Below are 16,090 nucleotides of genomic sequence, written 5' to 3' on the forward strand. Positions count from 1 at the left end.
TTTAGCGGCGAGGTGATTGCGAAATCGAAGCAACATAGTTTGGCAATGTATGGTAGGCTGTCGAATGCAGTGAACGCGATGGCCTTTGGCAGCAAGTAAGGGAACCGTCAGTATTTACGACCTGGGGGTCATTCAAAACTTGAAAGCTGTAAGGGGGTGCTCAAAATGTTTTTTCTTTGTCTTACTCTGTCCTCAATGGCATAATGATGAGTTGACAATAAATATTTTACTCTGATACATATTAAATAAAAGGAAAATAAATACTTTACCAGAACAAATAAATATCAACTAGATGAAGCAAGGCAAAAAAACTACAAGTACCTGCTACTACTAGCAATACTTATTATGAAAGAGAAGATAGTGACGATGAGAATGATATCGTTGTTCATGTACTCAATGGCACCAGCGACAGTAAAGATGAGGATCGACAGTGGTGATGATGATGTCACACAGTAGTTTTCTGCAGTCGTTACCAGAGGTGGAAGGAGAGGCCGGTCATGGAGAAATGTTCTCGACAGATATCACTATAAGTGCACAGGATCTAGGGCAAAACTGAACTGTTGTGAATCCATCCTTTATATTATCATAGAATGTATATTTTAATTGACTTGAGTTCAACAACCATTTGGACATTTAACCATACCATAATGACATGCTACCCATCCAAATTTAACAATACTATATGGTCGGAGACTGCTTATTAGGTGAGCTTTTATATCTACATATTGTTACATGGGCTCAGGTAAGCAAAAATTTCTGTTAGAGAGGGGGTTACTCAAAGTCATCATGGTTGGCTGGGGTGTGACTCAAAATTTCGGAGTTTCTAATGTAATTCCTCCGACCCCCAGGTCGTAAATAATGACGGCTCCCTAAACAGCTGTGAACGCCTGAGTCACAACGATCGGGAACAGTATACGCACTGCTGTATCTCAGCGACAATTTAGAAAAAAACAATGGAGCAACTGCTAAGAAATTTACAGACTCTTGGCTCTTGATGCATCAGTTTTTGAGCTTTTATACTGGTAAAAAGGCATTCTGAATACAGCGGTAAATTTCCTCCCAAACGCGAAAGGATAACACGCGGGCATTCTGCAATGGACGCTGTCAACTTTACCTTGCTGCAGGCCCCACACCAATCTCGGCCCGGCCCCGCTGCACTTGTACAGTGTACTACCTCCATGTAGTACAGCCTTACAGGACTAGTAGCCGGCCAAACACAAAAAAACAACAACGCCGCAGTGTAAAGTCCGTAGGTCAGAACCATTGATCATAAATTTTCAGAACCAGTGATGTTTAAAAGTTTTGTATTGATCACTTCATGTAGGTTATGTGAATGACTTTCTCATCGAGCTGCGTCTATAATTGTCCCGGGCATTGTCCATGCAAATTTGGGGCCTGCCTTAGCTCCTTCCGATCGTCTGTAGACTACAGCCAAAATCACAGTCCTAAGCAAATTGTACAGTTGTGAAAGTCAGATATATGTATCATGAATTTTATACAAAATATGTAAACAACAGAATCAAACCAAGCGCTTAGTTTGCTGTCGGGCCGGGTGCGCAGGGGACGACTTTGCAGTGAGGCCGGGATCTCTCTTGTGTTCGAACTTCTACCATGCCTGGAGCTCCATCGCATCGCAGCTAGCCGATATTTGTACCACTGTAGTCCTTGTGAGGATTAGATACCCGTTACGATCGATATTATTTGGAAATACTTTTAAATTTTATAAGAAGACTTTTGTACTGCATTCAAGATATAATTTTTCCTTTCTGAGCGTTTTCAATTACGGCAACGATATGCGAAGTTGATAGGCTGTGTTGCCTGCAGCTTAGCCTGGCCATACACAAAACTTCGTTCGAGTAGACGGAGTAGAATCAGTCCCGTCATTTATTTTCAACGAAATTTTTATTATACTCCATACTGAAGAAACGACTAGTTCAATGATTACGATGGTGAAGTGTTGAATTTTTATTCATATATGTTTTTCTCTCTCAATTCATTCAGCAAACTTGATCTCCATACCGTCGGTCACAACGTGCAATGCCTTGCATGAAGCTTACAATCGACTGCCTCCGTCGTTAGTTTAGCTGTTCAAGACGTTTGTTTGCATGGCTCATTATAGTCGGAACAATCTGTAAACACTTACATATTATATCTTTCCGGTATTTCACCAACTTTCACGCGTTTTTAGCTGAGTCTCCAGTTTCGATGGACCAGACCTTTTCAAAAAGCGTATAGTTTCTACGGAGGCCACAGTAAATCTTGCGTAGATGTGGTTGAGCATGCGCGGTGGTGTGATTACGTTTCGTTTCGTGTGTCAACAAAGCTGACTTCTGGTCCGGACAAGAAGTCATTTTTCACTTCTTTTACTGTTAATCGTGAGGCGGGCTGGGCATGCAAACCATGCAAGTCAGTATTAATTATGGTCTACTTTCATATACTGAGGATGTCATTTTAATCAAAAATATGAAAAAAAATGTAAAAAGTTACAAATACTGGGGCTTTAATGGTCATGACCATTAATTCATTTTCAAAACCATTTATGTATCGTGTATAAAACCGGGGTCGAATATATGCATGGTCACCCATTTATTCAGTACATATCTTTAAACATGTCAAACAATATACAAAGTAGTACCCGGTATCTTGCATCAAACAAAATTCATGAAAAATGGCCGACTTTGTCCCTTTACTTGACTATAAGCATGAGAATTTAATACATGCACATGCAGGTTATCCTGGAATATAAAACTTTGATCAATCCCTTTTCTCACTGGCTTAAATCCTCTCTTCAGCTTCTGTGCACCCATTCCTGCCCACTTCTAGAATCAATATGACAAGCCCCAATGGTTTATACATATACAGGATTGAACTGTCACACGGACGAGAGATTGAGGGTAAGGGTTTCCTTCTGTCAAGAGATTGGCCTAAAGGGTAAAAACTGGCCAAAATTGTTTTCAATCACAAAGGATGTGCCTTTTGAGCTGATTGCAAAGAAATACTGGTATTGTCAAGGGAAGATAGGCAAACATGGAAAAGATACTGTGAGTGATCGCATCAATTAAAGTCACAATCATGTAGCTTTTTGTCCCAAGTATTTAACATGTGTACTACACAGAGAGGAAAGTTTTGTGTGTTTAACCCTTTTACCGCATTTCCCTCTCTAGAGGTCCCACGTTACCATAGAAAACAATGATTGTGGTTCAAACCAAAGTATAAGAGCTAAAGTCACATTGTTACACTGTGAAAAAATCAGATTTGTTGCATGAGTGACTCAAAGGAAAAACACATCTTGAAAGCACAGACTGACTGAAACCAGATCTATGTCAACAAAGTTCTAGAAACTGCTGCAGCATACAGTGATGAAGCGGGCATCTTCACTTTAAGAGTCAAAGAAATTTCTAGGGGAAGACCATTAGTTTGCCGTCAGTAGTTTGGGTAAACTTACATGTTTCGCATCGGCTCCCTGTATAGCATGACGGACATGTACACAGTGATAGGATGCAGGATCCAGGCACTGGTGAGCACTGGCCTCCATTTTGGCATGGATTAGTTTGACAAGGATCTTGAACTGCAAAAGGTAATTGATGAAACCTAGTCTGTTAGCTAAGCACACACGATCACTGATTTTTCCAAAAATGCACCTATCAAATGCACAGATTGTCCAAATACTGAACCAAGAATTAAAAACCGGGGAACTTGGTTTAGTGTCTTGTAATGGTATTGCATTTTCAAATGAGTACAAGTTCTATGGGTGAGACTTTCATGGGAAAAAAAAAAATCATGTTCACTTGTTTGACTTACCTCTATCACAGAAATCGCCAGAAAAGCAACCAGGGCATGTGCAGTAATATTGGTTGCAGGAACCTGGAACTTGTATGCAAGTACCTCCATTCCGGCAAGCATGTCCGTCGCAAGGATTGACAGCTAGAGAAGTTAAGACAAAACATACAAATAAATGAAAACAAAAAATTGTTTAATTTATGAACATTCAAAACCTTCTAAGTGAAAAAAACTAAAATGTCTCAGTTGCTAATTTCTTCACAAATGAAATGAAAATCTTTTCAGAAGGGCTGTTATTGATTGTTTATCAAAATTTATGAGAAAACATGGAAAGAATCACCAAAATCAAGCAATCTATCCTTTGATCAAACATTCTGGATTCAAACTGTGGGCTTCATAAAAAATCCCTGGAAGTGTAAGGCTGAAAAAAACCTGCTCTACTTCTTCAACGTATACATGAGTAGCAGGCAACATTGTCATTGTGGACAGGTAAGAAGAATGGTTCAGAGATGATACCAACATATTGGTGGGGAACTTACGGATGTTACATCTTGGTCCAGTGAAGCACTGTGGACAAACACAGGTGAAATCTGTACATGAACCTGGTGATTGGACACAAGTGCCACCGTTCTGACAGCTATCAAACGTACATGGGCTAGTGACTGTGTGGACAGGAAAAATCACAAATACAAAAACCTCCAATAAGCTTTTCATTAAAAAACAATATTCAATGTGTATAAAAATTATGCTGAAAAAGTTGTGACATCGATTTGAAAATTAACAAAAGGCTTGTTTTCAAACATTGTGCACACACAAAAAGAGAAATAAACAAAGTGGCATAAAAACAAATACTAACAGATTTGAACCACATGAGGGCAGATAAAAACAAATCCATATCATGTATTTATCTCGAGAGGGCGCATAACACTTGGGATAAAGGGCTTAAACATCATGTAAGACAATGTGTGATACATTTTTGAGGGCTACTTACAACCTGTTCACCAATAAAGTTGAACTTACGTCTAGTACACTGCTGTCCTGTGTAACATTCTGGGCACTCACAGATGTAGGAGGTACAGAAGTTAGTACAAGTACCACCATTTTGACATGGATTGCTTGAGCAGACATCCACAGCTGATGATAGGAAAGCAGGACATACAGAGCATTAATGTTTCAAAATTTTGCTTTTGAAAAGATTGCAATCATTAAACATCAGCAAAATAGACAGTGGTACAGCAAGATTTATCATACTATCAAGATGTAAGGTAGAAATATGATTGTCATGACTGTGCAAAGGGATTTATTGTACAAATTAAGTGAAAATAGAGGCCAAAGTCCCTGAAGCTACTATAGACATGGATACAAATTAAGTATTTCCTGACTGTATGAAATTATCTCACTAAGGTCATCCTAGGGACATGTACACCAAATATTAAAGCTGTCTGACCAGTGGTTTGAAAAAACAAGCAGCTCAACAGTTGACAGAGCTCTGCTGTGTTATGTAGAGAATAACCTTCTGTGACACATGCATTGATGAAGAAGGTGGATATCTTTGATTGCTCATTTCCGGATGGCCTGACCAAAAATGGAAAAAAATTCCGTAAAATCGAAATACAGATTTGCATATTTCATCAGACTATATTAGTCAATCATAGCAAATAAACGAGAGTTAATTACATTCTAATTAAGTAAACAAGACTTGCTTAAATCAAGATTTACGTCATAAAAAACAGCATATCTGTCAGGTTATAAAGAATCTTGAGTTTATATCTTTTAATATCAGTATTTTCATCCTATTAACCAAGCACATTTCAACTTTCAAATTAACATTGTAAGTAAGTTCTGTTGAATAAGTTGAGACTGTACGTACTCAGCGAAAGCACACTGAAGAGACAAATGTTTGAAACTTAAGAAGTTCAAGGTCATCAAAAGCATTATAAGGAATCATGTTACACTTTCATTGCACTGTTTACACAGATTGCATAATTACTATAATAGCACATGAGGAATCTTACAGCCCAGCTTTACCATAAAAACCCTATCACTTTGACCAGTCTTTTAATTGACCACTCTATTTTTCTCCTCAAAAAGTAATCTTATTTTATCCTTACCAAGTCAACCATAATGGAAATTAGAACTTTATCTATCTCTATTTATTTGACCACCCTATCATGACAAACTATTATGAGCAATTTCTTTTAGATAACATAAATGGTGGTTCAGAATATATCAAAGTTGGGATTCAGGAAAGTTGCCTTTACATGTTTTAATCCTCCAAGATGGTAAGCATTTCACTATGAACTGTCAAAAAAAGTTGAACTTTCTGATAATTCCACACTAAAATTATTTTGGCTTTGATGATTTCCTAATTAATTTAATTATTTAAAATCATATTTATTATTTTTTTTCTGGGTGAATTGATAGGGTTTATACAGTACAAGAATTACATACAATGTAAGTCAAATTTTCACCAAAAATGACAAAAAATTCCTTAAAATACACATTTGCATATTTCATCACAATTTGAACAAATCTAAGTTGGGTTATCCCTAGGGACCTGTATACCAAATAACAAAGCTGTCTGACCAGCGGTTATGAAGAAGGAGATTTTTTACCAAAAACACCTTTTTTTGGCATTAATTTGCCTATTTTCAACAATATCAAAAAATTAAAAAAAAGAGTTTCTCAAAATCATATTTTTCATCTACACAACAAATATCAAATCAGTAAGTACTGCGGTTCTCAAGATATTTGAGTGGACGGATGCCTCACAAACGGACATACATACATACATACATACATACAACATACATACATACATACAGACTGACGACGGACGCCGGACAGATACCCATCCCAATAGCTTCTATAGACTATAGTCTATAGTAAGTGAAAATAGAGGCTAGCATGAACTATACTATCAAAATGAAAAAATAGGGGGAGAAATGTTTAATCACTATAAAACTGTCTTACTACTCTGACATCATGAAAAGTTTTGCAGGTAATTACAAAGCCTCATTTTTACTTCTTCATTTTTCACGGTTTTGCTATAATCGATTTTACTTGTGAGACGTACCAGTTTCACAGGTTTGTCCAGTCCAGCATGGATCACACTGACAGGTGTATGATGGGCAGTTGCTGGTACAAAAGCCATTGTTCTGGCAGGGATTCACGGGTTGGCACAGATTGACTGTAGACCGGCAGAAGGGGCCATCATAGCATGATGGACACTGGCAAGAAGTGGTAGAACACGTGGCATCCATGGAACAAGTTCCACCATTCTGACAGAAGTTCTGAGTCTGGCATAGATCAACTCCTGAAAAAATTATCAGAGAGAAAAAGAATTTATTCACAGACATTTGGTGATCTGTGAGTCGCATGTTACAGAGCTGAGGAAATTTAATGCCATGTCTGTCAGCTCTATGAAAACAATCAAGGGCAGACTCAAGTGGATACTGGCGCACAGACTTTCCATAGCATTCTTTTAGGCACAGGATAAAACAGTATTCAACATCGACAGTAATCAATGACTCAGGCTATAAGTATAATATGAACATTAAAAATAATTTGGGAAGATAACACTAATCTTTCTTTGAAATTTTAAACAAACACCAAGCTACTTTATGTGTCAACCGTGACAAAATCTGCCCTTAAACACACCACAAACAGCCAGTAGACTTTAATACACTGTGACAAATAGCACTGACATGCAAGGGTACTTGATAAAGAACCTCAATGCCAATAATGAAAACTGATCTCAAAAATACAACAAAGACAACCATCAAAATACCCGAAATTGTTAAATACATACTCTCTTGGCAGTTGCTTCCAGTGAAACATTGTGGACACTGGCAGACGTAGTTGTCACATCCAACAGCGGTACATTGTCCACTACCGCATGGGTTGTTGTCACATGGGTTCAGAGCTGACAGGGGTGAAAAAAGACAACAGGAAATGTGTCACAGTACTTGACAATCAAATCCTACAGAGGGAGTACGCGCGTTTGGGAGTCCTGTCATCTGGTTGTAAATATGTCATGTGGTTGTTGGCTACGACACACCCATATTTGGTTATGTTTCGATGTCAAAGATCAGAGTTGAAAGTCCAAGCATGGTAATTCCTTGCATTCTTGATACCTTGTGCTAGCTCTGGTTGTCAAAGCACGTTTTCATTTGTGCCATTTCGAAGCAAGTGAGTACAAGTATAGTAGTCTGTTCGATTCTTGATCGTAGGCTTGAACACAAGGATACGATTTGTCATATATCTCTGGTGTTAGCATGCAGGCGGTTTAAAATTCAGAGGTCTTTAAAATTCAGAGGTCGGACGAAATCAGGTCTACATGACAGTCCGCCTCTGACTGTACATCAGTCATCATGATCGACCTCGACAGATTCAGCACTTTAGTGTTTGATTGTTATGGTCCAAAGCCGTACAAAGCTACTGTGCTTGCTTTTGTATTCATGGCACTGCTTCAGTAACAACGGTCGAAAATGCTCAAAGCATTATAAACCTGGTTGCATGGACACTCCGGCGCATCTCTCTTAGTGTGCTATGGCTGTGACTTCTAAGTTTTCCCAGTGGTTTTTCATCTTTCTATGCTATCGCCAACTGATTTAAGTTGTCTAATCAAATATTTTTTGCAGAATCTGCATTTTTAGTATGCTGAGTCACAATGTGTCACCTGGTTGCACGGACACTCTGGTGCATCTCTCTTACTGTGCTAAGGCTGTGACTGATAAGTTTTCTCATTGGTTTTCATCTTTCTATGCTATCGCCAACTGATTTAAGTTGTCTAATCTAAATTATTTGCAGGAACTTCATTTTTAGTATGCTGAGTCACCATGTGTCACCTGGTTGCACGGACACTCTGGTGCATCTCTCTTACTGTGCTAAGGCTGTGACTGCTAAGTTTTCTCATTGGTTTTCATCTTTTTATGCTATCACTAATTGATTTAAGTTGTCTGATCTAAATTTTTTGCAGGAACTGCATTTGTAGTATGCTGAGTCACCATGTGTCACCTGGTTGCACGGACACTAGCGCATCTCTCTGACTGTGCTAAGGCTGTGACTGCTAAGTTTTCTCATTGCTTTGCTTTCATCTTTCTGTGCTATCGCCAACTGATTTAAGTTGTCTTATCTAAATTCTTTGCAGGAACTGCATTTGTAGTATGCTGAGTCACCATGTGTCACCTGGTTGCACGGACACTCTGGTGCATCTCTCTTACTGTGCTAAGGCTGTGACTTCTAAGTTTTCTCATTGGTTTTCATCTTTCTATGCTATCGCCAACTGATTTAAGTTGTCTAATCTAAATTTTTTGCAGGAACTGCATTTTTAGTATGCTGAGTCACCATGTGTCACCTGGTTGCACGGACACTCTGGTGCATCTCTCTTACTGTGCTAAGGCTGTGACTGCTAAGTTTTCTCATTGGTTTTCATCTTTTTATGCTATCACTAATTGATTTCAGTTGTCTAATCTAAATTTTTTGCAGGAACTGCACATTTAGTATGCTGAGTCACCATGTGTCACCTGGTTGCACGGACACTCTGGTGCATCTCTCTTACTGTGCTAAGGCTGTGACTGATAAGTTTTCTCATTGGTTTTCATCTTTCTATGCTATCGCCAACTGATTTAAGTTGTCTAATCTAAATTTTTTGCAGGAACTGCATTTTTAGTATGCTGAGTCACCATGTGTCACCTGGTTGCACGGACACTCTGGTGCATCTCTCTTACTGTGCTAAGGCTGTGACTGATAAGTTTTCTCATTGGTTTTCATCTTTCTATGCTATCGCCAACTGATTTAAGTTGTCTAATCTAAATTTTTTGCAGGAACTGCATTTTTAGTATGCTGAGTCACCATGTGTCACCTGGTTGCACGGACACTCTGGTGCATCTCTCTTACTGTGCTAAGGCTGTGACTGATAAGTTTTCTCATTGGTTTTCATCTTTTTATGCTATCACTAATTGATTTAAGTTGTCTAATCTAAATTTTTTGCAGGAACTGCATTTTTAGTATGCTGAGTCACCATGTGTCACCTGGTTGCACGGACACTAGCGCATCTCTCTGACTGTGCTAAGGCTGTGACTGCTAAGTTTTCTCATTGCTTTTCATCTTTCTGTGCTATCGCCAACTGATTTAAGTTGTCTTATCTAAATTCTTTGCAGGAACTGCATTTGTAGTATGCTGAGTCACAATGTGTCACCTGGTTGCAAGGACACTCTGGTGCATCTCTCTTACTGTGCTAAGGCTGTGACTGCTAAGTTTTCTCATTGGTTTTCATCTTTCTATGCTATCGCCAACTGATTTAAGTTGTCTAATCTAAATTTTTTGCAGGAACTGCATTTTTAGTATGCTGAGTCACCATGTGTCACCTGGTTGCACGGACACTCTGGTGCATCTCTCTTACTGTGCTAAGGCTGTGACTGCTAAGTTTTCTCATTGGTTTTCATCTTTTTATGCTATCACTAATTGATTTAAGTTGTCTAATCTAAATTTTTTGCAGGAATTGCATTTTTAGTATGCTGAGTCACCATGTGTCACCTGGTTGCACGGACACTCTGGTGCATCTCTCTTACTGTGCTAAGGCTGTGACTGCTAAGTTTTCTCATTGGTTTTCATCTTTTTATGCTATCACTAATTGATTTAAGTTGTCTAATCTAAATTTTTTGCAGGAACTGCATTTTTAGTATGCTGAGTCACCATGTGTCACCTGGTTGCACGGACACTCTGGTGCATCTCTCTTACTGTGCTAAGGCTGTGACTTCTAAGTTTTCTCATTGGTTTTCATCTTTCTGTGCTATCGCCAACTGATTTAAGTTGTCTAATCAAATTTTTTTGCAGAATCTGCATTTGGAGTATGCCGAGTCACCATGTGTCACCTGGTTGCACGGACACTCTGGTGCATCTCTCTTACTGTGCTAAGGCTGTGACTGATAAGTTTTCTCATTGGTTTTCATCTTTTTATGCTATCACTAATTGATTTCAGTTGTCTAATCTAAATTTTTTGCAGGAACTGCATTTTTAGTATGCTGAGTCACCATGTGTCACCTGGTTGCACGGACACTCTGGTGCATCTCTCTTACTGTGCTAAGGCTGTGACTGCTAAGTTTTTTTCTGCTAGTTCATTGGTTTTCATCTTTCTATGCTATCGCCAACTGATTTAAGTTGTCTAATCTAAATTATTTGCAGGAACTGCATTTTTAGTATGCTGAGTCACCATGTGTCACCTGGTTGCATGGACACTCTGGTGCATCTCTCTTACTGTGCTAAGGCTGTGACTTCTAAGTTTTCTCATTGGTTTTCATCTTTCTATGCTATCGCCAACTGATTTAAGTTGTCTAATCTAAATTTTTTGCAGGAACTGCATTTTTAGTATGCTGAGTCACCATGTGTCACCTGGTTGCACGGACACTCTGGTGCATCTCTCTTACTGTGCTAAGGCTGTGACTGCTAAGTTTTCTCATTGGTTTTCATCTTTTTATGCTATCACTAATTGATTTCAGTTGTCTAATCTAAATTTTTTGCAGGAACTGCATTTTTAGTATGCTGAGTCACCATGTGTCACCTGGTTGCACGGACACTCTGGTGCATCTCTCTTACTGTGCTAAGGCTGTGACTGCTAAGTTTTCTCATTGGTTTTCATCTTTCTATGCTATCGCCAACTGATTTAAGTTGTCTAATCTAAATTTTTTGCAGGAACTGCATTTTTAGTATGCTGAGTCACCATGTGTCACCTGGTTGCACGGACACTTTGGTGCATCTCTCTTACTGTGCTAAGGCTGTGACTGATAAGTTTTCTCATTGGTTTCCATCTTTCTATGCTATCTCCAACTGATTTAAGTTGTCTAATCAAATTTTTTTGCAGAATCTGCATTTGGAGTATGCCGAGTCACCATGTGTCACCTGGTTGCACGGAGTCATGTGGTACATCTCTCTTTCCCTTATAAGGCTTTGTCATCTAAGTTTCTCCTTTGTTTTGCTCTTTTTATGCTATTAAAAAGTGATTCAAGTTTTCAAATAAAAAATTTATGCAGGAATCTGCTGTTAGATCATGCTGAGTCAGAATGTGTCACCTGGTTGCACAGAGACTTTGCAGTGGTATAAAACTTGCTAATTAAGGGGCGCTGCACCCAACACAGGGTATTTTGCACCAAAATCACTTTTTTGTAGACATTCATTTAATTTAATGAAATTGTTAACCCATGATTAAAATATTATTATTTGGGTTCATCTTCAAGGCTGTCAAGCAGTCGTAGGTTGCTTGATAAAGAAGTGTTAATTTTTGCAAATGTTTGCAAATCACCCAATTTCCTGGCTTCACTATTCTTCCAGTTTCAAGATTTCCAAACAATTTAACTCCATACTGACTTGGTCAAACTTTCTTAAATTTTCACATTATTTTTTTTTAAATGTTGTTAAACAAAACTTTTTTTGATTGGCAATAAAGTTCTTACATTTTGAATAAGAGGCATTTTAATTTGTATGAGGATCATGTACTGTAAAATATGTTCAGATGTAACCTGCCAAAAGAAGGAAATGACAACCATGTTAAAAGTGATATTTTATTCAAATCATATGTGTCACTGCCCATTTAGGGCAACTGTTTGTCAGCTCCACTTATATATAACCATTGCAAGACTGATATCATTTTTATATACAAAGTAAAACAAACTGTGGCATATATGTCTTTTGAAGGTTTATGGCATGTCTGTTGAAAACAGAGAGTATTAAAAAAAGACTAATTTTTAATATGAAACGTATGTGAACAGTGTCTATTCATTCTGATGTAATAATGGATTTTTGTTTGTTTTGACAGTATCTTTGAATGCTATGACACTGCCTTAACAACAGATGGTAAGAAGTTTGTTTTGGAAGAGGAATGTGAAAGAAACGTCAATGTAAGTAGGGTATTATGTTCATATGTTGCTTCTCACATTGGTGTACCATTTTGTTGTTACAACTTGAGCTGTATCCTGTGAATGGTTTTGGGATAATTGTGTAAGTTATTATATTACAACTCTCAAAAATTTAGAGGGCCTGTAATGCTTACTTTTGATATTTTTTTCATTATTTATATTTGTCCACTGTAAGTTGTTATTTTACTACAAAATGATTGCTAAAAAATCAATATTTAGCTTGTCAGCATAGCATTTGTATGTGTGATTGCACTGGTATTAGAAAGCAGCCGTAAGGACTTGTTTTAAACATCAGCATCCTGGTGCACAGTATACTGGGTAATCAGACTCAACAAGGAGCCACATGCATAAGCAGTGGAGGTCATCAACACCAGTGCTAAATAAGAGTATTTTAACAAATATTTTTATTGCACACAGAACTCATATAATTATTGAACTATTACATTCTATTGAATTACATTTCCAATGTTACTGTGCACAAGTTTATGGGGTAGCCCTATCATGATATCATACATTTTATGACATTATCTACCACAGGTTTACATGGGTGAAAGAAATATACAAAAATGTATTAACAGTATATCTATATTTCTATTTTTCTCACTCAGGTTTGTTGTAGACTACATCACAATTGTGTTGTTTGAGGAGGCTGAAGTTTACCTTATGTCAAGGAAAAGAATGGTTATGCTTGAAGAAGCAAATAAACTCTAGTATTGCCACAGAAATCTAAATATACTGTTCTGCAGGGATAACCTTATTGACATTTGTCCATATTGTTATGAAATATTTTAAAACTTAAATTTTAAGGCAATTATTGTCATATTTAACCAAAATATCATTCAAAAGTTCTGGTCAGACACATTAATATTGATTATACATGTCCCTTAGGATGACAGCAATAAGATTTTGTAAAATCGTGCCAAGATATGCAACTTTGTATTTTTGAGATTATTTTTGACATTGTAGATCTATTTTTTTCTTCAAAACTCCTTGCCAGACTTTTTGATATTCAGTATACAGGTCCTTAAGATGACTTAAGTCAGATATTTTTATACAGTGAGAAAATGCAAAATTTTGTATTTTTGGAGCAATTTTTGTCAATTTTGGTCAAAAAGTGCTTTTGTCTAATTGGTGTTTATCTGATAGCTTTGCATTTTCTTATAAAAATCCCTGGAGAGCACCTAAGCCAAATCATTTTTCAAACTGGGGGAACCCATGATTTTTTATTTTTGGAGCCAATATATTAGTCTGCAAACTTGAATGACCTATTCCAAATCTGAATACTTTGTAAATCAATTTTGAAGACACTGAAAATAATGTAGTTTTATTTGGTGCCAATTTGTAGTGAAATATGATATAGAAAAAAGTTGTAAAACTATGTTTCATGTAGTGGATCAACTTTAGCAAATATTTCATGGAGGAAACCCCATACACTGATGAGGGATTTTAATCCACAAGAAGGCATATGGCAAGATGCACCATACCATTAAAACAGACTCCAGTTTATTTGTATCAGTTCCAATCATTTTGTTACATAAACAAAAAAATCTGTCATGGTATCACTTAATTAAGTAAATCTTCACAAAGATGAAGGCAGCCGAGTGAAATCATGTGTAGATTGAATAAGATGGGTGATGAATGATAATATCTGGTCACTTCACCACACAAACAGAATAAACAACGATATTACTGTTGACGACCTATCCCTCTGACACCATATTGTTTTTTGATCAGTACACTGCATATATTTACTCCTTCCAAGGTTCGAATTTATCAGTTATCATCGACCAATTACCAGTGGTTGCCTGCTTTTGATTACAACTTCGAACTTGCAGTAGAAAATGTTGACTTACAATATATTTTGCTTGCAGTAATTATCAAAATATAGTTGCACATTTTTATCTGAAACCAAGAAGTTTTCACATTTAATGTTACACATACTACTCATACAACTAGGAAGTTATTGAAATCTTTCAATTTTTCTCTGACGTCCAACATTTGAAAGTTAATTGACCTGTTGGAGGTTTCCTTCTCACCAGTTTATTTGGTGTGTATATTGCACATTGTATTCTTGGCTCATCTGTGTATAACTTAACTCTGAGTAAATCTTAACATTTCAAGCAAGGACCATCAAATTTTTACTGTTGATCTACAAAATTGAAAAGTGGCTGTTAAAACGGAATTCTGCCTATGAAAATTGAAAGTTCAAACTCTTTGCAAACACAATAGTATTTTGAGTGAATAAGTGGAAATAGGAATACCTCTTTTTGTTTGTCAGATAGGAGCAATACTGTGCCCTTGGTGGTATATTTTTAAATGACTTGCAGAAATTGATATTTATTACTGTTGTTATTATTGCTAACTGTTGTTTTGCCTGATTGAGGCACACACCTAGCTATCCTACGGATTCTCTTGAATATTATCACAGTACAGCTACATGAGCCACCAGGCTGCTGCTAGTTGAAACGCCTATTTGTAGGGGTTTTAATGACTGCTAAGCTAGGCGAATTAGTATTGTAGATATTGTGAGTTCAAGCCCCATAAAATGCATCAGCAAGACTGCATCAAAGTTGACCACTTTTACTGTACATGTTGTTCACAAATTTAGTTCTAAGGCCATCAAGAATATTTTGATGGGTCTTTTAGAGTAATTTAACATAAGGGCCTGGGGGGGGGGTCAGAGGAATGTGAGGGTAGTCACTCAAAAAATTGAAAGCTACAAGGAGGTTCAAAATTGGAGAGAAAGAAGGGGGTTGCTCAATTTTTGGTACAAAATGAATTGAAATACCTCTCAGATTGCACCATTTCATCGATTTCTCAAAATTCTTAATGCGACCCCCTGTCACTTCCTCTCCCCCTGGGGTGTTCTGACAGTTTTACTTAGTAAAAACAAATAGAAAACACCTAATATTACACCAGACTGCATCATTGAACTCATTAATTTCTCAAAATTTCCGACGTGGCAGAGGGGACACGCCTCTCACACTTTTCCCCTGTGGGGTGTTCTAACAGTTTTACACAAATTGATAACATCTCTCATATTGCACCAGACTGCATTATTGCACATATCAATCTCAAATTTTCAACTCACCCCCCCCCCGCCCCCCCCCCCCCCCCCCCCCCCCCCCCCCCCCCCCCCCCCCCCGCGCCTCCCGACTGTTCTCCTGTACTTTCAAATTCTGCCCTGTCAGATATCTTAGTGGAAACCTTGTCATGATGCCCATCCAAAATAAACAATACTGTATGGTAAACAATACTATATGGTTGGATAGTGGTTACAGCATGAGCTTTTGTATCTACATTTTATTGTGACTCTGAATTTCCTTTGCCGGTCACATCTTTTTCAACTGTCATGAGGTAACCGATGATATTCCAGCAGGATATGAAAGGTCTGT

The 16,090-nt window shown here is 37.6% G+C and overlaps 1 protein-coding gene and 1 long non-coding RNA gene across 2 annotated transcripts in view; one reads left to right on the top strand and one right to left on the bottom strand.

The window, feature by feature from the left end:
• The window catches only part of LOC139151079 (uncharacterized), a 270,051-nt gene that overhangs the window by 76,656 nt on the left and 177,305 nt on the right, over window positions 1-16,090 (bottom strand). The window contains exons 160-165 of the mRNA XM_070723612.1: window positions 7,592-7,705; window positions 6,857-7,096; window positions 4,801-4,914; window positions 4,320-4,442; window positions 3,802-3,924; window positions 3,446-3,568 (exon numbers count right to left, since the gene is read on the bottom strand). Of these exons, the coding sequence (XP_070579713.1) occupies window positions 3,446-3,568; window positions 3,802-3,924; window positions 4,320-4,442; window positions 4,801-4,914; window positions 6,857-7,096; window positions 7,592-7,705 (837 nt within the window). The remainder of the gene's footprint in view (window positions 1-3,445; window positions 3,569-3,801; window positions 3,925-4,319; window positions 4,443-4,800; window positions 4,915-6,856; window positions 7,097-7,591; window positions 7,706-16,090) is intronic.
• On the top strand, window positions 7,896-15,765 carry LOC139151073 (uncharacterized). Its single transcript, XR_011556337.1, has 3 exons — window positions 7,896-7,971; window positions 12,596-12,677; window positions 13,304-15,765. It is a non-coding gene; the product is annotated as an uncharacterized lncRNA (long non-coding RNA).

The sequence above is a fragment of the Ptychodera flava genome, chromosome 15 (genome assembly GCF_041260155.1).
Source record: "Ptychodera flava strain L36383 chromosome 15, AS_Pfla_20210202, whole genome shotgun sequence".
Taxonomy (NCBI): Eukaryota; Metazoa; Hemichordata; class Enteropneusta; family Ptychoderidae; genus Ptychodera; species Ptychodera flava.